Raw genomic sequence first — 25,887 nt, 5'->3', positions numbered from 1 at the left:
GTAGAACCAGGTTCAGAAACTAACACTGGCATTTAAAAAAATGACCACAAGCTGGGTGCCAGTGACCCACACCTGTAATCCTAGCTACTCAGGAGGCTGAGATCAGAAGATTGAGGTTCAAAGCCAGCCTGGGCAGGAAAGTCCATGAGACTCTTATCACCTATAAGCCACTCAGAAAACTGTTAGTGGTGCTGCAGCTCAGGAGTGCTAGCCTTGAGCAAAGAGCGGAGGGACAGTGCCCAGGCCGAGTGCAAACCCCACGAGAAAGACCAGAAAAAAAAAGAAATCACATACAGTTTTCTGGCATTCCATACTAACCATTAGAGGAGGTAGTAACATTAAGTTGGAAGTTAAAATACAAGGTCAGTTACCAGAACTGTAAACAATTCTAAATCACTGTATAGTAATTCTTGAAAGCAAATGTAGTGAAAAAGAATTCGAATTCATATAAAAAAATTAGAATTAAAAAAGCAAAAAAATAGAAATATTTAGTGAATTTATACTCAAATAGAAGCAGTTTAAAGAACACAGAAATGAAAAATATTAGAAATCTATGTACAAAAAGCAGATATAAATTAGTCAGCTCTGCACATTTCCAGTTAAACATTCATAGATATACATATTCATCTTTTTCTTTATATAGATAAATACATACGTGATAGGAGAATTGTGGGAAAAAATCAGAAATACTAAAAATACACTCTCAAGTTTCAAAATGTGTGGAGTATGTTTCACAGAACAACACTACATAAATGTAAACCCCTGATTTATTTCCATGATTTTCATCATGCCAGAAGCATGATTGGTTTTAATTTTTTTTTAAAAAAACAGATATTGGTATCCTATCACATTGGCTTATTAATAATTAAGGCATTTTTATACACAGTGTCAGTGTGGACAAAAAAAAATTTTAATATTGATTACTTACTATGGTGTTTCAAACTTTCAAAGTCTTTTCTACATAAGAAAATAGCTGCATCCATTATAGTGTTTCTTACAAAACACAAAAATTAATGATTGATTTTTGTAGTTCTAGTAATAAGTCCTCTCTTATTTCCTCATATAGTATAAATGATCTTCCTTTGCAGGATTGCAGTTAAGACCAGTAGTTCTTAAACATTGTTACCAAATAGCCAAGCATCCCAAAGCAGCAGGTGAACAATCTTCACAGTGCATTTCCACCTCTCTGAAGTTGGAGCTGCTCCTTTTGGATATTTTTCCACTTCAATGTGAAGTAGATTGCTACAAGTTTCATTAGTGGTTTCATTATGTGGCTTTTGAAAGAAAAAGGATTTTGATTTTTTCCCCCCACAGTTCACAGTTCTCAGAAGAGACCTATTTGGGGAAATCATATCGTCCAATGATGTTCAGAATAACCAGATGCTCCTTAGTAGATGAAATCTCTCAATGCAACTGTAATAAATAAGCATCTACATCCTTGAAAGATAAAAACATTTCATTAGCTATTGCAGTAACTTTATACATAACTCATTTTCTTTTCCCTTCCTAAAAGTTTCTTAGATTCCTTTTGTGATCTTTTTTTAACTCAAAGAAAAAAGACAAGTTTTACTTTTTTTTTCAGTACTAGGGTTTGACCTCAGGGCCTCCTTTTGAGCCACGTCCTCAGAGCCTTCAACTTTTACTTAAATCTGTATTTGTTTGGAACAGAGCTTGGAATAAAGCACATGTTCAACAAAAGCTAGAAGTACAGATGTGGCTCAAGTGGTAGAGCACTAGCCATGAGTGGAAAAAGCTAAGGGACAGCTAAGGGACCCGAGTTCAAGCCTCAGTACTGACACAAAAACAAAACAAGTTCTTGCACAGCATTCTGCAGATGTGTGAAAACATACTCAGTGGCTAATTCTTGTGTTTCCTGCCCCAGTCACATTAGTATCTCTAAGATTTTAGCATCACAAACACAAAACTGACTTTAGATTGTATTAGCACAGCACAAAATAATTTTACCAAGAGATTTGGAGAGTTTGTACATGTATAATAGTACTATTTCTAATTTTTGTTGTTGTTGTTGGTCCTGGAGCCTAAACTTTGGGCCTGGGCGCTGTCCCTCAGCACTTCAGCTCAAGGCTAGCACTCCACCACTTGAGCCACAGAGCTACTTCTGCCTTTTTCTGTTTATGTGGTGCTGAGAAATCGAGCCCAGGGCCTCATGCATGAAGCAGGCACTCTACCACTAAACCCCGTGCCCAGCCCCTAATATTATTTTTCTTTTCTTTTTTTTTTTGTCGGTCATGGGGGTTTGAACTCTGGGCCTAGGCACTTCTCCCTCAGCTCTTCAGCTCAAGGCCAGTGCTCTACCCCTTGAGCCACAGTGGCACTTCCAGTTTTCTAGTAGTTTATTGGAGATAAGAGTCTCATGGACTTTCCTGCCCGGGCTGGCTTTGAACCGTGATCCTCGGACCTCAGCCTCCTGAGTAGCTAGGATTACAGGTGTGAGCCACTGGTGCCTGGCTTTATTTCTAATTTTGATGTCTGACTTTTATGTTTAAATGTAGATTACCTTAGCTATATTACCAGTATATCCTGGAACCAAAGTAAGATGGTTTTCCTGTTCCCACAATCCACTTAATTGTTGTTTTAAAATCTTAATATTTCTGTGAGAGAGGAAAAAAAAGAAAAATGAGCACAGATAGAATATGGACTTTGATAGTAGACATGCTGAATTAATGAAAAGTTTTCCAATTTTTTTGTTGTTGTTGTTAGTCATGAGGCTTGAATTCAGGACCTGGGAGCTTTAGTGTTCAAACCTACTGCTTTACTACTATTAGCCACAGCTCTACTTCTGGTTTTCTGCTGGTTAGTTGGAGATAAGAGTCTCACATTCTTTTTTTTTTTTTTTTGTCTTTTCTTTTTTGGTACTGGGGATTGAACCCAGGACGTTGCACTTGCTAGGCAAGTGCTTTGCCACTGAGCTACATCCCAGCCCAAGAGTCTCATATTCTTATCTCCAGTTAACCACCAGAAAACTGGAAGTAGTGCTGTGACTCAAGTGGTAGAGCACTCGCCTTGAAATGAAGAGCTCAGGGACAGTGCCCAGGCCCAGAGTCCAAGCCCCATGACTGACCCAAAAAATAAAAATAAGAATCTCATAGGCTTTCCTGCCAGGCTGGCTTCAAACTGCCTGGAAGCCACAGCTCTACTTCTGGTTTTCAGGTGGTTAACTAGAGATAAGAAACCAGAAGTAGCACTGTGGCTCAAGGGGTAGAGTGCTAGCCTTGAGCAAAAGCAGCTCAGGGACAATGCACAGGCCCAGAGTTCAAACCCCAGGACTGGGGGGAAAAAAAAAAAGGCAAATAAAAAGATAAAATGAAGGGTATAATTCTGCTAGAAGAAGAGACTCTGGGCTCTCAAATTCAGCTTTCATGTCTGATTTTTCACAAAGTAACAGTATCTCAACTGAGTATTTCTCTGACAATGAAGAGAAGAACATAAATACTGAGGATCATGGGGCAAAATTATCACCTCTTTTAATTAAGCTGTTGCTCTGAAAAAAGAAGTTAGCATGGAGAGCTAAACCTACACTGGATGAGTTTAAAGTCAAGCTAAGACCAAACAATCATTGCCAGGGATGTTTTGGAAGGAGTTCCCAAGCTTAATGGGAAAGGAGATTGCAAGTATCTTTTCCCAATATTAGATTATATGATTTTGAATAAAATAAACCTGAGTAGTCTGAAAAAAAAAAAAAAAAAGAAGTTAGCATGAACTGTACTCACCCATCATTTATAACGTCTGTTTTGGATGACAGTTCTGACCACCACCTTTTTATTACTGCTTGAAGCCAGTTTAGACCAACTATTACATACCTGAAATGATATAATGGGACAAAATTCAAGTGTTTTCATCTAAGCTTTTATAAAAGATGGCATTTCCCCCTGCCCACAAAACACACAAACTCCTTGGTTTTGGATTTTCCCTTTTCAAGTCCTATCCCACTACTTTCAAGATCGATTTAATAAAGCTGGAAATTTATGTAGCTTGCGCACAGATGCTTTTGCAGTTGTTCAACTGCTTCCTAGCTCTTACCGGAGGGAAAGGAAACCTTGTGTCTCATGGAGCCCATCCCACTAAGCACAGACACTCACAAAGCACAACAAAGCACAACACTGAGAATGCCAACAAAAAAAGGATGAGCTGAGATTCAGATCAGCACTTACTCTTCAAATTTGCTTTTAAGTAATGACTTTACTAGAGGCAACAAGTCTACACAGCAGCCAAGTGAGACATACTGCTTTTCTTCCTGCAAACTAAAAGAAACACTAAGTTATAAAAACATGAACAGGCTTCCACTTGTTCTTTTTTTTTTTTTTTTTGGTCGGTTGTAGGGCTTGAACTCTGGGCCTGAGCGCTGTCCCTCAGCTCTTCAGCTCAAGGCTAGCACTCTACCATTTGAGCTACAGCGCCACTTCCAGTTTTCTGGTTGTTTATTGGAGATAAAGAGTTTCCCGGACTTTCCTGTCAGGGCTGGCTTTGAACCTCGATCCTCAGATCTCAGCCTCCCGAGTAGCTAGGATTATAGGCGTGAGCCACCGGCGCCCGGCTTCCACTTGTTCTTTAAGCTTACTTTTTTCTGAAAAACTGTGTTTACCTGTTGGTGAGCACAGGGAGGCAATCTACCACAACTCCAAGATCTTCTATCCTGTGAGTACAAAATGGGCAGCAATGCTTAGAGACAATTTCCTTACTTAGCTTCATTTAGTCACCATTGTGATTTTGAGAAATTTGCTCTTTCATAAAAAAAATTCCATCATCTGTGATGAGCCAGGTGCTGGTGTCATGCCATAGAGAAGGGACAGGGCTTGCATTCCACTGTGAGTGAGTGGTAGAGTAAGTAGTGGGTCAGAGACAGATCGTAAGCAAATAAATAAAATATAGAGATTGGCCATGGTAAATGCTACATAGAGAAATGAAAGAATGTGGGAGATTATTTTTAAATAAGGTGGCTAACAAAGCCCTTGTTCAAATCTGAGAGATTTGAATATAAGAAAAGAGTGCTTAAAATTCCCACTCAAGCCTGGATGCCAATGGCTCACACCTGTAATCCTACTCAAGAGGCTGAGATCTGAGGATCACAGTTCAAAGCCAGCCTGGGCAGGAAAGTCCCTGAGACTCTTATCTCCAATTAACCACCAGAAAGCCAGTGTGGCTCAAGTGGTAGAGTACTCACTTTGCACTAAAGAGCTCAGGGACAGCACCCAGGCCCAGAGTTTAAGTCCTAGTTCCAACAACAACAACAAAAAGCTTAGTTCGGGCTGGGAATGAGGCTTAGTGGTGGAGTGATTGCCTAGCATGCATGAAGCCCAGGGATAGGTTCCTCAGTCTCACATAAACAGAAAAACCAGAAGTGGCGTAGTGGCTCAAGTGTAGAGTGCTAGCCTTGGGCAAAAAAAGCTGCTCAGGGACACTGCCTAGGGCGTGAGTACAAGCCCCAGGACTGGCCAAAAAATAAACAATTAAATAAAAATAAAAAATAATAAAAGGTAACTTTTCACACCAGTATTGATTAGTTTTATAAATGAAAATCATAACCAGAAAAAGCAACAGCTGGGGCTGGGAAGGTGGCTCAGTGGTAGAGTGCTTGCCTTGCATACATGAAGCCCTCGGTTCGATTCCTCAGCACCACATAAGCAGGAAAAAAAAAAAAAACAGAAAAAGCAACGGCTTTGTTCAATCTGATAATAACAGATGTTTTTGTAGATTCTAGTTACTCTTAGATTTTGATGACTGAAAATAAATTTAAACAGTTTAAATTTTAGCCATGCAAACATTCTCTAAAAGGGCACTTCTAATATCACATTGAAAGTTACCTGTGATGAACCAAGAGAGCATAAAAATAAAAAGGTCTCTTACCTCACTAAGTATGCTACAAGTTCACTTATACTTCTCTTTCTCCAGAACGTTAAAGCTACATTCAACCTCAAATTCCTGCTGAATAAAACTTGAGCCATTGTTTCATGATCCTGAGAAACCTAAAAGGCAAAAAAACTCATTTGTTAAAAAGCACACTGAAGGCTGGGAAGGTGGCTCAGTGGTAGAGTGCTTGCCTCGCATGCATGAGGCCCTGGGTTCGATTCCTCAGTACCAGATAAACAGAAAAAGCTGGAAGTGGTGCTGTGGCTCAAGTGTTAGAGCCCTAGCCTTGATCTGAAAAGCTGAGGGACAGCGCCCAGGCCCAGAGTTGAAGCCCCACAACCGATACCCCCCCCTCCCCCCCCCCCCAAAAAAAAAGCACACTGAAACATGATATGAGAGTATATTTTTGAATTAAAACAGTGTGGGAGACAGTTTTAAATTATGCAAAGGCGATTCTTTATATTGGCCCTCAAAAAAGAATATTGCAGTTGTACGTATCAAGTAATGATGTGAACAAATTTAAGTCATATTTATCTTTGGTAACATTAACAAAAAGTAATTCAAAATATTTTTGTCACTGGGAATGTGTCTTAGTGATAGAGTACTTGCCTAGAATGCATGAAGCCCTGGGTTCGGTTCCTCAGTACTACAGAAGTGACACTGTGACTCAAGTGGTAGAATGCTAGTCTTTTTCTGTTGTTGTTGGTGGTGGGGCCTGAACTCTGGACCTGGACGCTGTCCCTCAGCTCTTCAGCTTAAGGCTAGCACTCTATTACTTGAGCGACAGCACCACTTCCTGCTTAATATTTTTTTGTTTTGTTTTCCCAGTCCTGGGCTTGAACTTAGGGCCTAGGCACTATCCCTGAGCTTGTTTTTGCTCAAGGCTAGAGTGTGAGTCTTGAGCAAAAGAAGCTCAGAGACAGTCCCAGCCCCTGAAATGGCTAAAGAAAAAAAAAAATTGGGGGCTGGGAGGGTGGCTCAGTGGTAGAGCACTTGCCTTGCATGCCTGAGGCCCTGGGTTCTATTCCTCCGCACCACATAAGCAAAAAGAAAAAAGCCGGAAGTGGCGCTGTGGCTCAAGTGGTAGAGCGCTAGCCTTGAGCTGAAGAGCTGAGGGACAGTGCCCAGGCCCAGAGTTCAGGCCCCACGACCGGACCAAAAAAAGAAAAAAAGAAAAAAAATTTGTATCCTATAAACCTAGAACTTTATAGGTACTTATAAAGGGAAATGGTAGACAGGCATATGAGCTAGTCATTAACAACTAAATGCCATGCGAAAGGAACTACACCTCAGTTCCGTGGCGCTATCTTTTATCATTTAGATGTTTCTACTTTTACACAGGGGAATATATTAGTGTTGTTCAATGTATAACACAGAATTATGTAAGACAAAAACTAAATACTCCCTACTGGCCCACAAAAACATGTAACATCATTTCCCAGATCATCTTTCCAAACCATTTTCTAGATAAAGGCAAACAGAAGTTACTGTGCTTTTGAATGTATGATGATATAAATATGACATTTTTCAATATCAAAACATCAACCTAATTTTGAAAAATCTGGCATAACCCTAGTCCTTATATGCTATTATTTATTTAGATTGATTCTATATTGCTTTTGCTTACTAAACCTATATAGTCAAACATCCTGACACATGTAAATACGTGCAAATAGTTTAAGATAAATTTTACAGGGAGGAAGGAGTGAGGGAGGGAAGTGATAGTAGGAGAAAAACAAAGGAGGGGGGTAACAATGTTCAACAAGAAATGTCCTCAGTACCTCACTCACGTAACTATAAAACCCCTCTGTACAGCATCTTTATAATAAAATAAAGTAAAATAAAAAGATTAACTTTACAGGGGCTTGGGAATGTGTCTTAATGGTGGAGTGCTTGCCTAGCATGCATGAAGCCCTGAGTTCAATTCCTCAGTACCACATACACAGAAAAAGCTGGAAGTGGGGCTGAGGCTCAAGTGGTAGAGAGCTAGTCTTGAGCAAAAGAAGCTCAAGGACAGTGCCCAGGTCCTGAGTTGAAGCCTCAGGACTGGCCAAAAAAAAGATTAACTTTAAGAATAGAATAGCTACCAGGGTTGGCTGAATAAACCCTCCTGTAGGCAATTTTGAGAGGCCACCCAATAATGGGTTTTAGTTACTTACATTCTAAGAAATAATCCTCCTTTTGCTTTCCTTTAAACCTCCACTGGCTAACTTACCACGCTGGCTATGTGTAGCAGCTTATGAAGCATTTTGTTCTATCTTCGATACTGCTAGTTTACAGAATTTTCTGATGCAATTTGGTTGGTCTAACAAAGCACCTCAGGAAGTTACTATCACTCAAAATCTGTATTCAACAGGTGGTAAGGTACTCTGCTAATAGACTAACAAGGCAAGGAAATGAAAAACAGTAGTATAATGGAATAAAGTCAAGCTAAAAATTATTTTAGAAGTATGACTTACCTCAGAAAAAAAACCACTAAATTTTGATGATGGGCTTTCTGTTTGTGAAGAACCAGCTTCACTGGAGTTAACCAAGTACGTTCGACTATCATGGTGTGACTTTTCAGGCAGATGGCCTGCACAAGCCAGCTCATTTTCTTTATTTGCCATGTCACAGCCCCCACTTGGAAGGGACTGTCTTTTTCTGTAACAAGGATTTGGGAAGGGATGATAAACTTTTTTTCTGTGATAGATCACTTTACGTAGTTTATCTGGGCTTTTCACAGCTTTTCCCACTGTTCTGTAAAAAAAGAATTCATTTTCTTAAGTGAAAAAATATGTAAATGTTTGAAAGTTCTAAAAATAAATTCAGTCATATTTTGTAATTATAATCCATTAAAAGCAGATGTAACTAAAAGTTACAAATTATATAGAAGGCAACATAATGTATGTGATATGTTCTAGCAAAGTGACAACTGCAGTTTAATATTTTAAACTATTTTAATAAAGCTTATGTACATTTGAGTATGACAGATACAATAGAACAAATTTCATAGGATAGAGTGCTTTTAACCATGTTTCAAACGTTTTGGTATGGTTTATACTCATAAAAATTTTGAGGACTGGGCTGGGAAGGTGGCTCAGTGGTAGAGTGCTAGCCTGAGGCTCTGGGTTCAATTCCTTAGCACCACATAAGCAGAAAAAGCCAGAAGTGGTGCTGAGACTCAAGTGGTAGAGCGCTCACCTTGAGCTGAAGAGCTGAGGGATAGCACCCAGGCCTAGAGTTCAGGCCCCATGACCAGCAAAAAACCCTGGAAGTGGCGCTGTGGCTCAAGTGATAGAGCACTTGCCTTGAGCAGAAGAGCTCAGGAACAGTGCCCAGGCCCAGAGTTCAAGCCCCATGACCGGCAAAAAAAAAAAAGTGTATGTGTGTGTGTGTGTGTGTGTGTGTGTGTATATATATATATATATATTTTTTTTTTTTTTTTTTTTTTTTTTTTTTTGGAGGACTTCCAGACACAGGTGGCTCATACCTATAATCCTAGCTACTCAGAGGCTAAGATCAGAGGATCATGGTTCCAAGCCAGCCCATGAGATTCTTTTTGTTGTTGTTTTCGTTCATTTTGTCAATTGTGGGGCTTGAACTCTGGGCCTGGGCACTGTCCCTCTGCTCTTCAGCTCAAGGCAAGCACTCTACCAAATGAGCCACAGCACCACTTCTGGTTTTCTGGTGATTTATGAGAGGTAAAGAGTCTCATGCAGCTGGACGCCGGTGGCTCAGGAGGCTGAGAGCTGAGGATGGCGGTTCAAAGCCAGCCCGGGCAGGAAAGTCCGTGAGACTCTTATCTCTAATAAACCACTAGAAAGCTGGAAGTGGCACTGTGGCTCAAGCGGTAGAGCACTTGCCTTGAGCTGAAGCGGGGAGGGACAGCACCGAAGCCCAGAGTTCAAGCCCCATGACCAGCAAAACAAAAAACAAAAAACAAGAGTAGTTAGGATTACGGTGTGAGCCACTGGCACCAGGGATATGAGACTTATCTCCAATAAACCACCAAAGAAGCCTGCTAGAGCTGTGGCTCAGTGGTGGAGGGATAGCTTGAACACGAAAGAAGCTCCAGGACAGTGCCTCAGCCCCAGAACCAGCACAAAATAAAGAAAGAAAGAAATTTTTTGAGGACTGGGGAGTCTTTAATCCTGTTTTCTGAGCCGGGCGCTGGTGGCTCACACCTGTAATCCTAGCCACTCAGGAGGCTGAGATCTGAGGATCACGGTTCAAAGTCAGCCCAGGCAAGAAAGTCCGTGAGACTATTATCTCCAATAAACCACCAGAAAAACAGGAAGTGGGACTGTAGCTCAAGTGGTAGAGCGCTCGCCTTGAGCTGAAGAGCTGAGGGACAGCGCCTAGGCCCAGGGTTCAAGCCCCATGACCGATCAAAAAAAAAAAAAAATCCTGTTTTCTGAATGAGGAACAGAAATGTTTGTTTCTCTTTTCCATTTCTACCTACTTTGACCTTATGAAACTAAAATCGTTGCTAATTTTTTTTTTTGGGGGGGGGAGGGGGTCCGGTCATGGGGCCTGAACTCTGGGCCTGGGCGCTGTCCCTCAGCTCTTCAGCTCAAGGCTAGCGCTCTACCACTTGAGCCACAGCGCCACTTCCGGCTTTTTTTCTTTTTGCTTATGTGGCACTGAGGAATCGAACCTAGGGCCTCAGGCATGCAAGGCAAGCGCTCTACCACTGAGCCACCTTCCCAGCCCCTTGCTAATTTTTTTTAATGAAGACTGGGTGGGGAGGGGATAAAGAAGACTAATCTAGTGATACAGGCTTGGTGCCAGGCTGATGTGGCTGGGGTATTAGAGCCTTTAGGAGGTGGAGCCTGCTGGAATAAAGTTCGGTCACCAGGGTAAGACAGTCTTGCAATGTAGCTCAGGCTGGCCTTCAACTTACAATACTACTACTGTCTCAACATCTCAAGTCCTGACAAGACAGACTTGTTATCACCACACCCACCAAAATCAACATTTCTTCCTCATTTTTTTTTTTTTGGTCGGTTGTGGGGCTTGAACTCTGGCCTGGGCGCAGTCTCTGAGCTCTTCAGCTCAAGGCAAGTGCTCTACAACTACAGAGCCACTTCTGGTTTTCTGGTGGTTAACTGGAGATAAGAGTCTCATTGACTTTCCTGCCTGAGCTGGCTTTAAACCGTGATCCTCCTGAGTAGCTACGATGACAGGTGTGAGCCACCAAGCGCCTGGAAATTTATTTTTTAAATTTTCTTTGGTGCTGGTCCTGGGGCTTGAACTTAGGGCACTGTCCCTGAGCATTTTTGGCTCAAGGGTAGTGTTCTACTACTTAAGCCACAGTTCCACTTTCAGCTTTTTTGGTGGTTAATTGGAAATAATATGGAACTGTCCTGCCCAGGCTGGCTTCAAACCACAATCCTCAGATCTCAGCCTTCTGAGTAGCTAGGATTTTGGTGTGAACAACCAGTGCCAGGCTTTGTAAATTGCTTATCTCACATAGTCTATAACAGTGGCTCAAAGCTGATTAACAGACACACTAGCACAGAATATTTTAGCACATGAATATATTCTAGAATGAAAATGAAAAAACAAAAAAGACACTAAGAATAGTAGTTTATATTTTTACAAATTGGTTTGACAGAAGACAGCTGGGTTCTCATTTCTGCTTCTACATTTGGTCTCATGTTATTAAATGTCATACCACAGAAAACTACTGTACATTTGCAAGAGAGTAAAACTAAAAGTGTCTCAATATTTCTAGGAGAGTAAGTCTGACCTAAAAAAATGTGCTCAAAGGCCTCCGGAACCCCGCTCCTGAAAAACAGTGGTGTTACAGAAGGGCCTGCAGAGGTGGCACACCTAAGAATAACAACACATCACAACTTTCTGGTTGACAGGCCCTGACCAGTCATTGCTTCATCTGATATTAGTTTTCCCACTAAAGCTAGACACATAACATCTGTACACTCTTCGAAGGAGCGTGAGTGATAGTGCAGAACCCAGCACAGAAGCTCAACAGCAAGCTATTATTGTAATCATGTTTTCATTGTTCACCCACCTTCTGATGTTTGCCCTTACCTATTTATGTAAGCAGCCAACTGTTTTGGAGATTTCTTAACCTGAAAAATGAAAATAGTTGTAGGACGTTATGTTCTTTAGTACGGCTATAGAAACCTTATGATTGACGTTAACAAATTTAAAATGGCTATTTTTTGCTGGTCCTGAGACTTGAATTCAGGGCTTCATGATCATTTGGCTTTCCTGCTCCTTGCTGGCATTCTACCACTTGAGCCATGCCTCCGCCTGGCTTTTTGCTGGTTAATTAGAGATGAAGGCTTGAAGACTTTTCTGTCTGAGCTGGCTTTGAACCTCAATCATTCCTCCTTCAGATCTTAGCCTCCTGCAAAGCTAGGATTACAGAGCCATTGGTGAAGCTGGGTACTAGTGGCTCAAGCCTGTAATCCTACTCAGGAGGCTGAGATCTGAGGATCAAGTTTGAAGCCAGTCCAAGCAGGAAAATCTGTGAGACTCTTATCTCCACTAAAGTACCAAAAAAGCCAGAAGTGAAGTTATGGCTCAAAGTGACAGAGTTAGCATTGAGCAAAAGAAACTTAGGGACAGTGCCCAGGTCCTGAGTTCAAGCCCCAGGACAAGCAGACATGCACACAAAAAAAGTTTTTTCTCAATCCTGGCTACTCAGAAGGCTGAGATAGGAGGATCAAGATTAAAAGCCAGTCAGGTAGAAAAGACCATGAGACCTGTAATTAAATTACCTTTCCAATTAAACACCAAAAAGCCAGAAGTAGAGCTGTGGCTCAAGTAGTAGAGAACTAGAGAACTTGAGCAAAAAAAAAAAAAAAAGTCATGGAAGCCAGGCGTGGTGGCTCACACCTGTAATCCTAACTACTCTGGAGGCTGGGAGCTGAGGATCACAGTACCAAGCCAGACTGAGTAGGAAATTCCATGAGACTCTTTTTAAATTTCTTTTTCTTTTTTTTTTGTTGGTCGGTCGTGGGGCTTTAACTCTGGGCCTGGGCGCTGTCCCCGCGCTCTTCAGCTCAGCACTCTACCACTTAAGGCACAGTGCCACTTCCGGTTTTCATTTTCGAGTGCTTTATTGGAGATAAGAGTTTCATAGACTTTCCTGCCTGGGCTGGCTTTGAACCGCAATTCTCAGATCTCAGCCTCCTGAGTAGCTAGAATTACAGGCGTGAGCCACCAGTGCCGGCTCCATGAGACTTTCTTATCTCCAATTAATCACCTGAAAACTGGTCTCTTTTTTAGGCCAGTCCTGGAGCTTGAATTCAGGACCTGGACACTGTCCTGGAGCCTCTTTGTACTCAAGCCTAGCGCTCTAACACTTGGGCCGCAGCTCCACTACTGTCTTTTTTCTGAGTACTTTATTGGAGATACGAGTCTCAGGCTTTTTCTGCCTGGGCTGGCTTCAAATGGCAATCCTCAGATCTCAGCCTCCTGAGTAGCTAGGATGATAGGCATAGTCCTTAGCACCCAGCTTTGAAAACCAGAAGTGGAGCTGTGGCTGAAAGTAATAGAGCATCAGCAAAAATGATGAGGGGCAGGGCCCAGGCCACCAGTTCAAGCCCCATGACCAACAAAACACACACACACACTCTCTCTCTCTCTCTCTCAAAGAAAGCACCCAGACCCTGAGTTCAAGCCCAAGGGCCAGCAACAAAAAAAGTATTCTCTCCTAATGCTGTGGTCTCAACCATTAGATACAACAACCCATATCTACTCCCTATTTTTCACACTACTAGTCATAAATTTATATTTGCATAAGAGAATTGAGGGGGCGGTTGCTGATGGCTCACGCCTGTCTGTAATCCTAGCTACTAAGGACACTGATATCTGAGGATCGCAGTTCAAAGCCAGCCCAGGGCAGGAAAAGTCTGTGAGACTCTACTCTCCAATAAACCACCAGAAAACTGGAAGTGGCACTGTGGCTCAAGTGATAGGGTGCTTGCCTTAAGCTAAAGAGCTCAGGGATAGTGCCTAGGCCCAGAGTTCAAGCTTCACTATCAACAAAAAAAAAAAGAGGAGAGAGAATTGAAGGTTAGCATAAAGAATATTACATATCTGTGCTAATGAATGAATAAAAAGCAATAGCGGGGTTGGGGGAGGAGTTTGAGGGAAGGCATCTCAGAAACTAAAATATTTAAACTTCAACTTGTCAAAATAGTACCTGGGCCAAAAAAGAATATAATGGTTATACTTCATCACTACTTTTACTTAACATGGAAAGTAAGCAGAATTATTAAACATTATTTAAGCAATTTGCCAGATTGACACAGGCTTGGCTATTAATGGAATCTTATTCCTTACCTAAAAGCATGAACTTACCTCCTTCATGTTCTTATTAGTGAAACTGGAGTTCCTTTTTCTAGGAAGATCAATGGGATGACCCTCAATATTACAAAAATTTCGTTTTTTAACATTGTGGGTTTCAGATGCCATAATCCTTTAAATACCTAAACAAAATAAAAATATAATACACAAAAAGCAAAAGAGCATGATCATTTCTTTTTTTTTTTTTAATTTAATTTTATTTTATTTGAGAACAAACTGTACAGAGGGGTTACAATTACATGGGCAGGATAATGCATATATTTCTTACCAAGCATTGCAGCCTCCTCCTTTGTTTACCCTTCACCTCCCTTCCCAGCCTCCCCCCTCCCCCCCACCCAATCCTCCCCCCCAAACATTTTTTTTTTTTGGGGTCCAGTCATGGGGCCTGAACTCTGGGTCTGGGCGCTATCCCTCAGCTCTTCAGCTCAAGGCTAGCGCTCTACCACTTGAGCCACAGCGCCACTTCCAGCTTTTTTTTTTTTTCATTTTGCTTATGTGGTGCTGAGGAATCGAACCCAGGGCCTCAGGCATGCAAGGCAAGGGCTCTACCACTGAGCCATCTTCCCAGCTCCCATGATCATTTCTTTAATGCACATATAAACATGTATCACTGGTTCTACTGGTTCTATACTGTGCAAAAGAGGCTTAGAAATACAGCAACTGACACAGTTCCGCCGAGGAAGCATATGGCAAGGCATTCTAGGAAAACAGGGTTCTTATTCTTTAGTTGCAACCAGCTACAATAACATTACATATTTCTGTCAACACAACAGATCAATCTCCCATTTTCCATATCACCAGTCATTCCTGGTTTATTAGACTGGAATTCAAGTCTATAAAAGTAGTGGTATCTCTCATATCTTAATGTGCAAAAGCCTAAACTTTGGAAACACATGACCAAGAAAAAAAGAGAAAGAAAAGAGCCCTAGGCAGCCAAAGGAGCCGAAATCAGACTATGTAGATCTCATTTGTCCTATATGTCTAACCCTTAAACTTCTTTCCTACTCTGGGTTTCCAAAGCTGCTCTCCTTCCCCTCTCTGCCCCTGACTAACCCCCAGCATATAAAGTTACAATCTCTCCACATCCTTGCCAACATTTAAAACTACCATATCCATCCTAACAAGTGCGAAGTCATATCTCATGGTTTGCTTCTCCACGATCACTAATGAACATGGAATATTTTATATCTTTAGCTCACTCTGAGCCACATCCCCAGCCTGGAAGCAGTGTTTCTGATACTCTTCTGCAAGCACCGCTCCCATGTGGGTGGGGTCAGGCTTGGCTTTCTCAATCCTGTTACTCCTCTGTGTAACAAGATCCAAGCCTCATTATTAAACTAAGTACTGCAGACACCACAGCACTTCGTCTGGGAGCTGAATTCAGAAAGAAATCCATATTCCCAGGCCCTAAGATTGTTCTAGAAAAATCCCATTTTCGCCTTCTCTTTCCTCTTCCCTTCATAAACATTCTTGGCTTTCATTTTTTGGGTGGCAGCTGCCTGCTGGGACTTGTCTTTAAGTCCTCTCAATCTCCTGGAGGACCTTAGAGAAACAGATTGTCCAAAGGAAGTGAGGAAGACCTGGGAGATGGGTTATTGCTTATCTTCATCTATCCATCTGTCTCCACTTTCCCAGAAAGTCAGTACTCATCTCAGAGGCTTTAAACAAGCGTCAGGATATGCTTTTCAACCAGAGATGGGGTTGAAAATGAACTGATAAATTCAGAGAGTCTATGTCTTGTGCTCTGCCACTATACCTACATGAGTTGTTTGATATCCTAGGGTTAAATTAAAAAGATGCTGATGCCTTCAACTGTAAAACTCCTATATTTCTTATTTTATTATAATAGCAGTTATTTTTTAAAAAAATGCTCAGTGAAATAAAAAGCTAAATACAAGCGGGGTGCTGCTGGCTCATGGCTGAAACTCTAGCTAATGAGGAGGTTGAGATCTGAGCATCATGGTTCAAAGCCCAAGTAGTAGTTATGTGAGACTCTTTTTTCTAGTTAACCACCAAAAAGCCACAAGTGGTGCCCCCCCTGCTAATACAATCTAACCAGTCCATACACTGTAGTATACTAATATAAAAAGAAGCTTAAACTGACTTGATCTTGAGCTATAACTTATGGTATTAGACACAGAAGTCCAGACATGTTTCATTCCTGTATGATGAGTAACTCCTTACTGTGAATACTTAAGGAGTACCTAATACTGAGAGCTGTTTAATCACTTGATTTGGCAGACATCATAATAGATTGTATGAATAGATCTCTTTTTCCTTTCTAGCAGGAGATAGTATGTAAAGAGAATTTATCCTTCCAGATCTATTATATAGTCTGCTCTTTTTTTCTAAAATAAATAAATAAGTTACAAGTGTACTCATGTTATTTTAGGAAAAGGTACACTATGGTAACAGGTGAAGTTAGCATACCTGCCCCTGCTTAGTCTCCTAAATCCCTGCTTTTATCTTCTTAGCATCTTATTCACTTCATTATTCATTCAGCCCTGGCAGGAAAATCTGAGGCTCTTACCTCCAACTGACTACCAAAAAGCCAGAAATGGAGCTGTAACTCAAAGTGGTACAGGGCTAGCTTTGAGCATAAAAGATCAGGAATGGCACCCAGGCCCCGAGTTCAAGCCCCAGCACTGGCATGTGCAATGCGTGCATACATGCATATGCATACATATACACACACACACAGAGTATTCTGAAATATATGCATACACACACACACACACACACACACACACACACACACACACACACACACACACACAGAGTATTCTGAAATATTGTTTTGAAAAGTGGGAAGCTTTAAACAATGGTGTTTTAAAACATAGGATATGGGGTTAGAGGAACTTCAATAGAAGAGAGCTTGCCAAACATATGCTAAGCCTGGAGTTTATCCAGCACTACAAAACTAAATATATAAGCAAATAAAGCACAGGCCAGGAAACTCAATGCATGGTATAATCCTGGTTTTTCAAACAAAGTTATGCACAACATCTATCCATTCAAAAAAACCCCCACAAAACCCAGCTATTAGCACCCCCCCCCCCCCATGCAGAGGAAACAAAAGCAAACATAGTCAAACAAGATTATAACCAAAGAAAAAGCACATGAACAAGCAAAAGAAACATTCTTCAGAGTGAATGGGAGAAAATATTTACAAGCTCAAAAAGTTAAAAATGGGCTGGGCCCAATGGTACATGCCAGTGACCCAGTATATTTAAGACTTAGGCAAAACAACCCTAACTTCAAGGACAGCTTCCCCCACATAGTAAGTTCAAGGCTAGCCTAAGCTAAATTGGCTCAAGTGGTAGAGTGCTAGCCTTGAGTAAAAGAACCTCAGGGACAGTGGTCAGGCCCTGAGTTCAAGCCCAAGACTGGCCAAAAAAAAACAAAACAAAACAAAAAAACACTAAAAAAGAAAATATTAGAGCTATCATATAACCTGGCAACCCCTCTATTTTACTTTTGTTTTTGCAACAAAAAGGACCAAACACAAAACCATGCATCTTGCATCTCTTTTTTTCCCTTGGTTATTAAGCTTCTCTATTTCCTACAGTGAAGACTTTTGGTGCTGGTATCAGGGTTTCATTCTGGCTAGGCAGGTGCTCTACCACTTGTGCCACACCTCCAGCCCTTTTTGCTCTGGGAGGGCCTTGCTTTTTTAAAAGCCTGGGCCAGGTGGACTGTGCTTCTGTGCTCTGAGGCAGTCACTCATGGCCAAACTCAGCCTTCTCTTTTGAATGGGGTCAGCCTGTGACAGCCAGCCTCCCTGTAGCTGGAATGACAGCTGCTACCATCATGTCCAACTACTGGCTGAGATGTAGATCTCTATGGCCTACGCTGGCCTTGAATCAAGATGAATGCCACCTTCCAAGAAGCTAAGATGACAAACTTGAACAGCCATGCTCAGCCAATATTATCTTCAAGTCTGAAGAATATTTCAACTTAACGCCAGCCACAGAAAGTGGCTTAAATGTATAACTCCCTTTACGAAGGGGAAAAAATGGTAGAAATATTAATAATGTTTTAAACAGAGTCTAACTTTTCTTTTTTTTTTTTTTTTGGGGGGGGGGTCAGTTGTGGGGCTTGAACTCTGGGCCTGGGCGCCGTCCCTCAGCTCTTCAGCTCAAGGTAGGCCCTCTACCACATGAGCCACAGTGCCACTTCCAGTTTTCTGGTAGTTAATTGGAGATAAGCGTCTCAAAGACTTTTCCTGCCCGGGCTAGCTTTGAACCATGATCCTCAGATCTCAGCCTCCTGCGCAGCTAGGAGTGAGCCATCAGCGCCCGGCTATTTTAACTTTTCAAAATTAGGACAACTTAATCTAATTCAGTTCTTGCCTTCTCACCTCAATTTAGACTTTGCCCTCTCCCCCCACCCCTTTTTTTTTCTATCTTCAGTTTCTCCCTTTGAACTGATTCTTCGTCTCCTTTTAAACATACTCGGGTTTCTCCTATCAACTCCTATACTCTTTCTGTTTTCTTTTCCTGCCAACTTTCTACAATGAGTGCTTTTTAGCTTCCAATTTATCTTTAACCTTTTGCAAACTTGCTTTATTTTCTGCCATGGTCCTAAGTTCAAGCCCAGTCCCAGCATAAAAAGAAAAACTACATTAAAAAAAGGTAAAAGTCAAGGCTGAATCCCAGACCTTCTCTTCCCGTTACCTACATTCTTTTTTCTTTCTTTAAAAAAAAAAAATCTTGGGCTGGGGAGGTGGCTCAGTGGTAGAGCGCTTGCCTTGCATGCCTGAGGCCCTGGGTTGATTCCTCAGCACCACATAAGCAAAAAGAAAAAAAGGCCGGAAGTGGTGCTGTGGCTCAAGTGGTAGAGCGCTAGCCTTGAGCTGAAAAGCTGAGGGACAGTGCCCAGGCCCAGAGTTCAGGCCCCATGACCAGACCCCCCCCCCCAAAAAAAATCTTTTTTTTGCTAGTCCTAGAGCTTGAACTTAGGGCCTGGGCACTCTCCCTGAACCTCTGTGCTCAAGGCTAGTGCTATACCACTTGAGCCACAGCTTTTTTTTAGTAGTTTACTTCCTGTTTTAGGTGGCTTCAAACCCCAATCCCCAGAGATCAGCCTCCTGAGTAGCTAGGAGTACCGGGCATGAGGCCTGTAAGAGCTGTAAGGCCTGAGCCCAGGCTCTATAAGGTATTTTTGTGGGACCCTAAAAGCATCACAAGTCCTAGGCACAGCACTTTGCTTATCTTTATTTAAAAAGGGGGGGGGGGGGGGCTGGGAAGGTGGCTTAGTGGTAGAGTACTTGACTAGCATGCATGAAGCCTTGGTTTCAACTCAGTCGGAAATGGCACCATGGCTCAAGTGGTAGAATGCTAGCCTTGAGCAAAAGAGGCTCAGGGACAGTGCCCAGGCCCAGAGTTCAAGATCGTGGGGGGGGAGAGGAGGGAAGAGGGAAGAGGGGGAGGGGGGAAGAAGGAGAAAGACAACAAAATGAACAAATAAGTAGTACACATAGTATTATAGTATTTTAGGAAGCAAATTAGACAACACTGGAAACTATAATTGAATAAGAAACATAATATATCCCCAATTCAAGCTAACCATATTCAAGCTAGAACCCTTTTGAGAGTAAAAGGAAGTATCACTTAAAAAAAAAAAACTGTGCTGGAAGCCAAGTGCTGGTGGCTCACATCTATTAGCCTAGCTACTCAGGAGGCTGACCTCTAAGGATCAAGGTATCAAGTCAGCCTGGACAGATGAAACTCTTATCTCTAATTAAACAGCAAGAAAAAAGCTGGAAGTTGGGCTGGGAAGGTGGCTCAAGTGGTAGAGCGCTAGCCTAGAGCTAAGGGACAGCACCCAGGCCCACAACGAGACCAAAAGAAAAAAGAAAAAAAGCTGGAAGTGGAGGTGTGGCTCATATGGTACAGCACCAAGGTTGAATGAAAAAGCTAATCAAGAGCAGGAAGCTCTCAGTTCAAGCCCTGTACAGGCAGGCAGGCAGGCAGGCAGGCAGGCAGGCAGACGTGTATATGAGTGTGCACATGCACAAACACACACAAACATGAACTATTCTGGGACAAGGAGTTCTTTGCTCTCATTTCCTGAGTGGGGAGTAGGAAATGTTTCTTCCATTTCTTCCTGTTAGATCTTTCTTCATTGTTAGATCTTTGCTGAATTTTTAAAAAATGCTAGGACAATAGGCACAAACCATTTGGCCCAAACAAACTGGGACAAATATTTACTTTCCTAAATCTTTCTGCGATTTCTTTCTATAAAAACCATCAACTAGAGCCAGGTGCCATGGCTCATGCCCGTGACTCTAAATATTCAGAAAGCTGAGATCTGAGGTTCATAGTTTGAAGTCAGCCTGGGCAGGAAAGTTCTTGAGACTCCTACCAAAAATAGCCAGAAGTGGAGGAGTGGCTCCAGTGGTAGATCACTAGCCTTGAGACAAAGGAGCTTGAGCACCCAGGTCCTGAGTTCAAGCCCTAGGACTGGCACCAAAAAGAAAGGAAGAAGGAAGGAAGGAAGGTAGGGAGGGAGGAAGAAAGAGAGAGCGAGAGAGAGAGAAAGAGAAAAAAATAAAAACCTTGTCAACAGGAATAGCCAGTAATAAGAAATCCTAAAAATGTTAATGTGAGTGTCCAACTGTGGTAAACAAACTGTGTCATGCTGTTTCAATCCTCCCTTCAGAAAATGATCATCCGCACTTACTCATCAGGGTCATGTGGCTTGCTCTCCAAGGAACCACCATCAAAAGCCTGTAAGAGCATCACCTTACCTCTGGCATGGCAGCCAGCAAAGGTCACCAATTCTCCACACGTCCACATTCCTGAGCACGGACAACACAGAGCAGGGCCCCAGACAACAGCTTGCAACCGGATGAGACGTAAACCTTTGTTATCTGAAGTCATTGAGATCTGGGGCCATTTGACTACAAAATAACCTAGTCCAGACTACCGATAAGCCGTCCAGCAAGGCTGCAGACATAGAATGATCAGTGAACTCCATCAACTAGTGCAGTATAAACAAATTTAATATCCTTCTAATTACCTAAGTTTCCAAACATGTCTACTAACAGGGAACGAAAAATTATTAATGTGGAATTTTAAAGATTCTTGTTCTCAAAGCTATTTTTTTTTTCAGAAACTGGACAATTCTCTCCATTAATGAATATTACACAATAAAGACTTTTTTTTTTTTTTTTTGGCCTGAACTCTGGGCCTGGGTGCTGTCCCTCAGCTCTTGGGCTCAAGGCTAGCACTCTGCCACTTTGAGCCACAGCACCACTTCCAGCTCTGTTTATATGGTACTGAGGAACGGAACCCAGGGCTTCATGCGTGCTAGGCAAGCACTCTACCACTGAGCCACTTCCCAGCCCCATAAAAGCTTCTTGAAAAAGTCTTGAAGCCTCTCCTTTTAAAAGATACTCTGAGCGGGGTGCTGGTGGCTCACGCCTGTAATCCTAGCTACTCAGGAGGCTGAGATCTGAGGATCGTGGTTCAAAGCCAGCCCGGGCAGGAGAGACCGTGAGACTCCTATCTCCAATAAACCACCAGAAAACTGGAAGTGGCGCTGTAGCTCAAGTGGTAGAGCCCTCGCCTTGAGCTGAAGAGCTGAGGGTCAGCGCCCAGGCCCAGAGTTCAAGCCCCACGACCAACAAAAAAAAAAGATACTCTGTAATAACAATAACTACCTTTTGTTTCCTTCTGGACTAATAATTATTAGTCTAGGTCACTGTAAGGGAAGAGACTAGAAAAGCAGACTGGCTAAAATGTAGAAGTCCCAGATGCTGAGTTAGGAATCCAGGAAGCCATTCACTGGAAAGTTCTATTCAGGAATAAAAGATGAAAAGCTACTGAAAATTATTTATATGTTAGTTGCAAAATTAGGATAACTGGAACAGGATTAAGAAAAGTGTGACAGACCGGTGTCCACAGAAGTAGGGCTGGAGGCGTGGCTTGAGCAGTATGGTGCCCGCTTCCCATAAGAACAAAAGAAACCAGCAGAGGCTGGCCATTGAACACTGCCAGCCCCAGCACCGCTGACACTTTCTGCGTGCTTCTTATGGCTGTCCAACTGTAGGATGTGTACCAGTGTTGCTGGTGTGAAGCCAGTAAGTAAACAGTCAGTAGCCACAGGTGTCCTCCCCCTCCCACCACCACTCCGGTGACATTTCCAAACATTCGGTGACATTTCCAAACATTCCCTAAAGGGAAAAATGCATCCAGTTGAGAACCACTGACTTAAAATTTTAAAACCTGCGGAGCACCAGTGGCCACACCTGTAATCCACACTACTCTGGAGGCTGAGATCTGAGGATCGCAGTTCAAAGGCCGTGCAGGCAAGATAGTCTGTGAGATTCTTACCTCCAATAAGCCACTCAGAAAACGCTTGAAGTGAGGATGTGGCTCAAGTGGTAGAGCATTAGTCTTGAGCACAAACAGGCTCAGGGATCTGCTGGGCCCTGAGTTCAAGCCCCAAGAATGGCAAAAAATAAAAATAAAAAATAAAGATTAAACTCCCTAATCCCATCTTCTCTCTTGCGGACCTAGTCGGCTCTGGCGCTGAGGTATTCAATGCTTCTCAGCCTTGCTCTCTGCGGACGTGCACACTAACAGACCTAGTCGGCTCTGGCACTGAGGTATACAATGCTTCTCAGTCTTGCCTCACAAACTTACTCAGCAGGAACTTTCCAAATAGACCATGCTGGCTGTTCTAAAGAAAAATCCCAATTCCAAGTCTTTGAACAGTTCCTCACTAAAATTCCCACCTACCCTGTAATTGATGCCTTCCACTGTTGGTTTTGCAGAAGATTCATTCATCCAGCATGTGTCTACTGCACAAACAAAGCGCATCACATTCACTTTTGGTCGCTGCTTATCTTAAAAACCAGATTTGCCTCCTGGTTTCTTTAGTATACAATCTGTCTGACATAGTCCCAAGCACAGAGATGACTTTAAGCTTGATTACTAATGAGCAAAAAATGGTACCTCAGAGTACAGACATGGCTTCTGTGAAACCTCGCTCACCGGGCTGCGTGTGTCCTACACCAGCTCACACGGGGGCACTTGGGTCTTCTAGACGTGCGCTGGTGCTTGGCGTTCGGTAGAGCAGCGCTGCGACAGCTTCAGCGCTGAGACACCAGCCAGGCACCGCGGCGCACGCCTAGAGTCCTGGCCACCTTTCAAGAGGCTGAGACCTGAGCACTGTGGTTCGAAACCAGCCTAGGCAAGAAACTCTGTGAGCTTTTTCTCCAATACACAAACGACTCAGAAAAGAAAGCCGGAAGTGGAGCTGAGGCTCCAGCGAGAGCGCTGGCCTGGGCGAGCCGCGGCCCCGCCGCCTCCGCCGCGCCCGGCCGCCCGCGGCCTCGGCGGTCAGCCCGGGCCCCGCGCCTCCGCCGCCCGCGGCCTCGGCGGTCAGCCCGGGCCCCGCCGCCCCCGCGCCTGGCCGCCCGCGGCCTCGGCGGTCAGCCCGGGCCCCGCGCCTCCGCCGCCCGCGGCCTCGGCGGTCAGCCCGGGCCCCGCGCCTCCGCCGCCCGCGGCCTCGGCGGTCAGCCCGGGCCCCGCGCCTCCGCCGCCCGCGGCCTCGGCGGTCAGCCCGGGCCCCGCGCCTCCGCCGCCCGGCCGCCCGCGGCCTCGGCGGTCAGCCCGGGCCCCGCGCCTCCGCCGCCCGCGGCCTCGGCGGTCAGCCCGGGCCCCGCGCCTCCGCCGCCCGCGGCCTCGGCGGTCAGCCCGGGCCCCGCGCCTCCGCCGCCCGCGGCCTCGGCGGTCAGCCCGGGCCCCGCGCCTCCGCCGCCCGCGGCCTCGGCGGTCAGCCCGGGCCCCGCGCCTCCGCCGCCCGGCCGCCCGCGGCCTCGGCGGTCAGCCCGGGCCCCGCGCCTCCGCCGCCCGCGGCCTCGGCGGTCAGCCCGGGCCCCGCGCCTCCGCCGCCCGCGGCCTCGGCGGTCAGCCCGGGCCCCGCGCCTCCGCCGCCCGCGGCCTCGGCGGTCAGCCCGGGCCCCGCGCCTCCGCCGCCCGCGGCCTCGGCGGTCAGCCCGGGCCCCGCGCCTCCGCCGCCCGCGGCCTCGGCGGTCAGCCCGAGCTCGCCCCGCGCTCGGCCGGGCGCCGCCGTCCCGGGACCGGGCGTGCTCCTCGCCCTCGCGGTCCGCGGCCCGTCGCGGCCTTCCCCGGGCGCCCAGCGGTCGGTGCGCCTCGGCTGCCGCGCGGTCCTCCGCGGGCCAGGCCCGGGCCCGGCCTCGGGACCAAAGCCGGTCAGTCCGGGCGCCCGGCCGGCCCCGCCTGCGACCCCGGCCCCGCCCGGCGACCCCGCCGCCGCCCGCGTCCGCCCCACCCCGCCCGCCGGGCCTGCGGGGCCTGCGGGCGCGTCCGGCCGCACGGCCGGCGGGCGCGGCGTCCCGCTCGACCCGCCGTCACTTACCGGCGCCTCATGGTGCCGCGACGTCCCAGCCCAGCCCCGCGCCGACGGACGCGCTCGGCAGCCCGGAGCAGCCCTCAGCTCCCGGCCGGGCCCGACTCGCAGCCATTCAAACGCCGCCGCGCGCGCGGCATGCCGGGAAAGCTCGGGCCGGCATCCCGCGGCCCCACCCATCGCGGGCCGCGGCCCCGCCCGGCAAGGCTCTGTTCCCAGGCCCCGCCCATCGCAGGCCGTGGCCCCGCCCGGCAAGGCTCTGTTCCCAGGCCCCGCCCATCGCAGGCCGTGGCCCCGCCCGGCAAGGCTCTGTTCCCAGGCCCCGCCCATCGCAGGCCTGGCCCCGCCCCCACCGCCGGGCGCCCGGGGACAGGGAGCCGCGGTGCCCCCTGGCGGCCGCGGGCGCGCACGACGCCTGGCTCGGGGCCGGCCCGCGGGTCCCGGGCGGCGCGGATTGGTCCTATCGCATCTGGACGCCCCGGGCGCGCCCAGAGAGCAAAGCGCTCCGGGCGGGGAAGGGGCCCTGGGTTCGAGTCCTCCGCAGCACAGCAGAAGGAGCCGGAAGTGGCTCCGTGGCTCAAGCGGCAGAGCGCCGGCCTGGAGCCCAAGAGCTGAGGGACGGCGCCCGGGCCGAGCGCAAGACCCAGGACCGACCAGCGGGGATTGGAGACAAAAGCACACGGGGCACGCCGCGGCTCGGGGCGGGTCACCGCGCCGCGGGCCTGGGGTCACCGGCGCCCCCCGCCGCGGGCCTGGGGTCACGGGCGCACCCCCCCGCCGCGGGCCTGGGGTCACGGGCGCACCCCCCCGCCGCGGGCCTGGGGTCACGGGCGCACCCCCCGCCGCGGGCCTGGGGTCACGGGCGCACCCCGCCGCGGGCCTGGGGTCACCGGCGCCCCCCGCCGCGGGCCTGGGGTCACGGGCGCACCCCCCGCCGCGGGCCTGGGGTCACGGGCGCACCCCCCGCCGCGGGCCTGGGGTCACGGGCGCACCCCCCGCCGCGGGCCTGGGGTCACGGGCGCACCCCGCCGCGGGCCTGGGGTCACCGGCGCCCCCCGCCGCGGGCCTGGGGTCACGGGCGCACCCCCCGCCGCGGGCCTGGGGTCACGGGCGCACCCCCCGCCGCGGGCCTGGGGTCACGGGCGCACCCCCCGCCGCGGGCCTGGGGTCACGGGCGCACCCCGCCGCGGGCCTGGGGTCACCGGCGCCCCCCGCCGCGGGCCTGGGGTCACGGGCGCACCCCCCGCCGCGGGCCTGGGGTCACGGGCGCACCCCCCGCCGCGGGCCTGGGGTCACGGGCGCACCCCGCCG

At 46.5% G+C, this 25,887-nt stretch overlaps 1 protein-coding gene across 1 annotated transcript; it reads right to left on the bottom strand.

Moving 5' to 3' along the window:
* Positions 1–825: 825 nt before the first annotated feature.
* Katnbl1 (katanin regulatory subunit B1 like 1) lies at positions 826–24,708 on the bottom strand. Its single transcript, XM_042688006.1, has 10 exons — positions 24,586–24,708; positions 14,188–14,315; positions 11,905–11,945; positions 8,328–8,607; positions 5,866–5,984; positions 4,604–4,654; positions 4,173–4,262; positions 3,732–3,821; positions 2,519–2,612; positions 826–1,437 (listed from the first exon to the last, which is right to left on the bottom strand). The coding sequence occupies exons 2-10, from the start codon at positions 14,299–14,301 to the stop codon at positions 1,405–1,407; spliced, it is 912 nt and encodes a 303-aa protein (XP_042543940.1). The 5' UTR covers positions 14,302–14,315; positions 24,586–24,708; the 3' UTR covers positions 826–1,404.
* Positions 24,709–25,887: the final 1,179 nt, after the last annotated feature.

Source organism: Dipodomys spectabilis, unplaced genomic scaffold, assembly GCF_019054845.1.
Source record: "Dipodomys spectabilis isolate Male_0828 unplaced genomic scaffold, ASM1905484v1 ptg000108l, whole genome shotgun sequence".
NCBI classification, from domain to species: domain Eukaryota; kingdom Metazoa; phylum Chordata; class Mammalia; order Rodentia; family Heteromyidae; genus Dipodomys; species Dipodomys spectabilis.
Note: the sequence above shows the minus strand (reverse complement) of the source record. Positions and strands in the feature narration are given on the sequence as shown.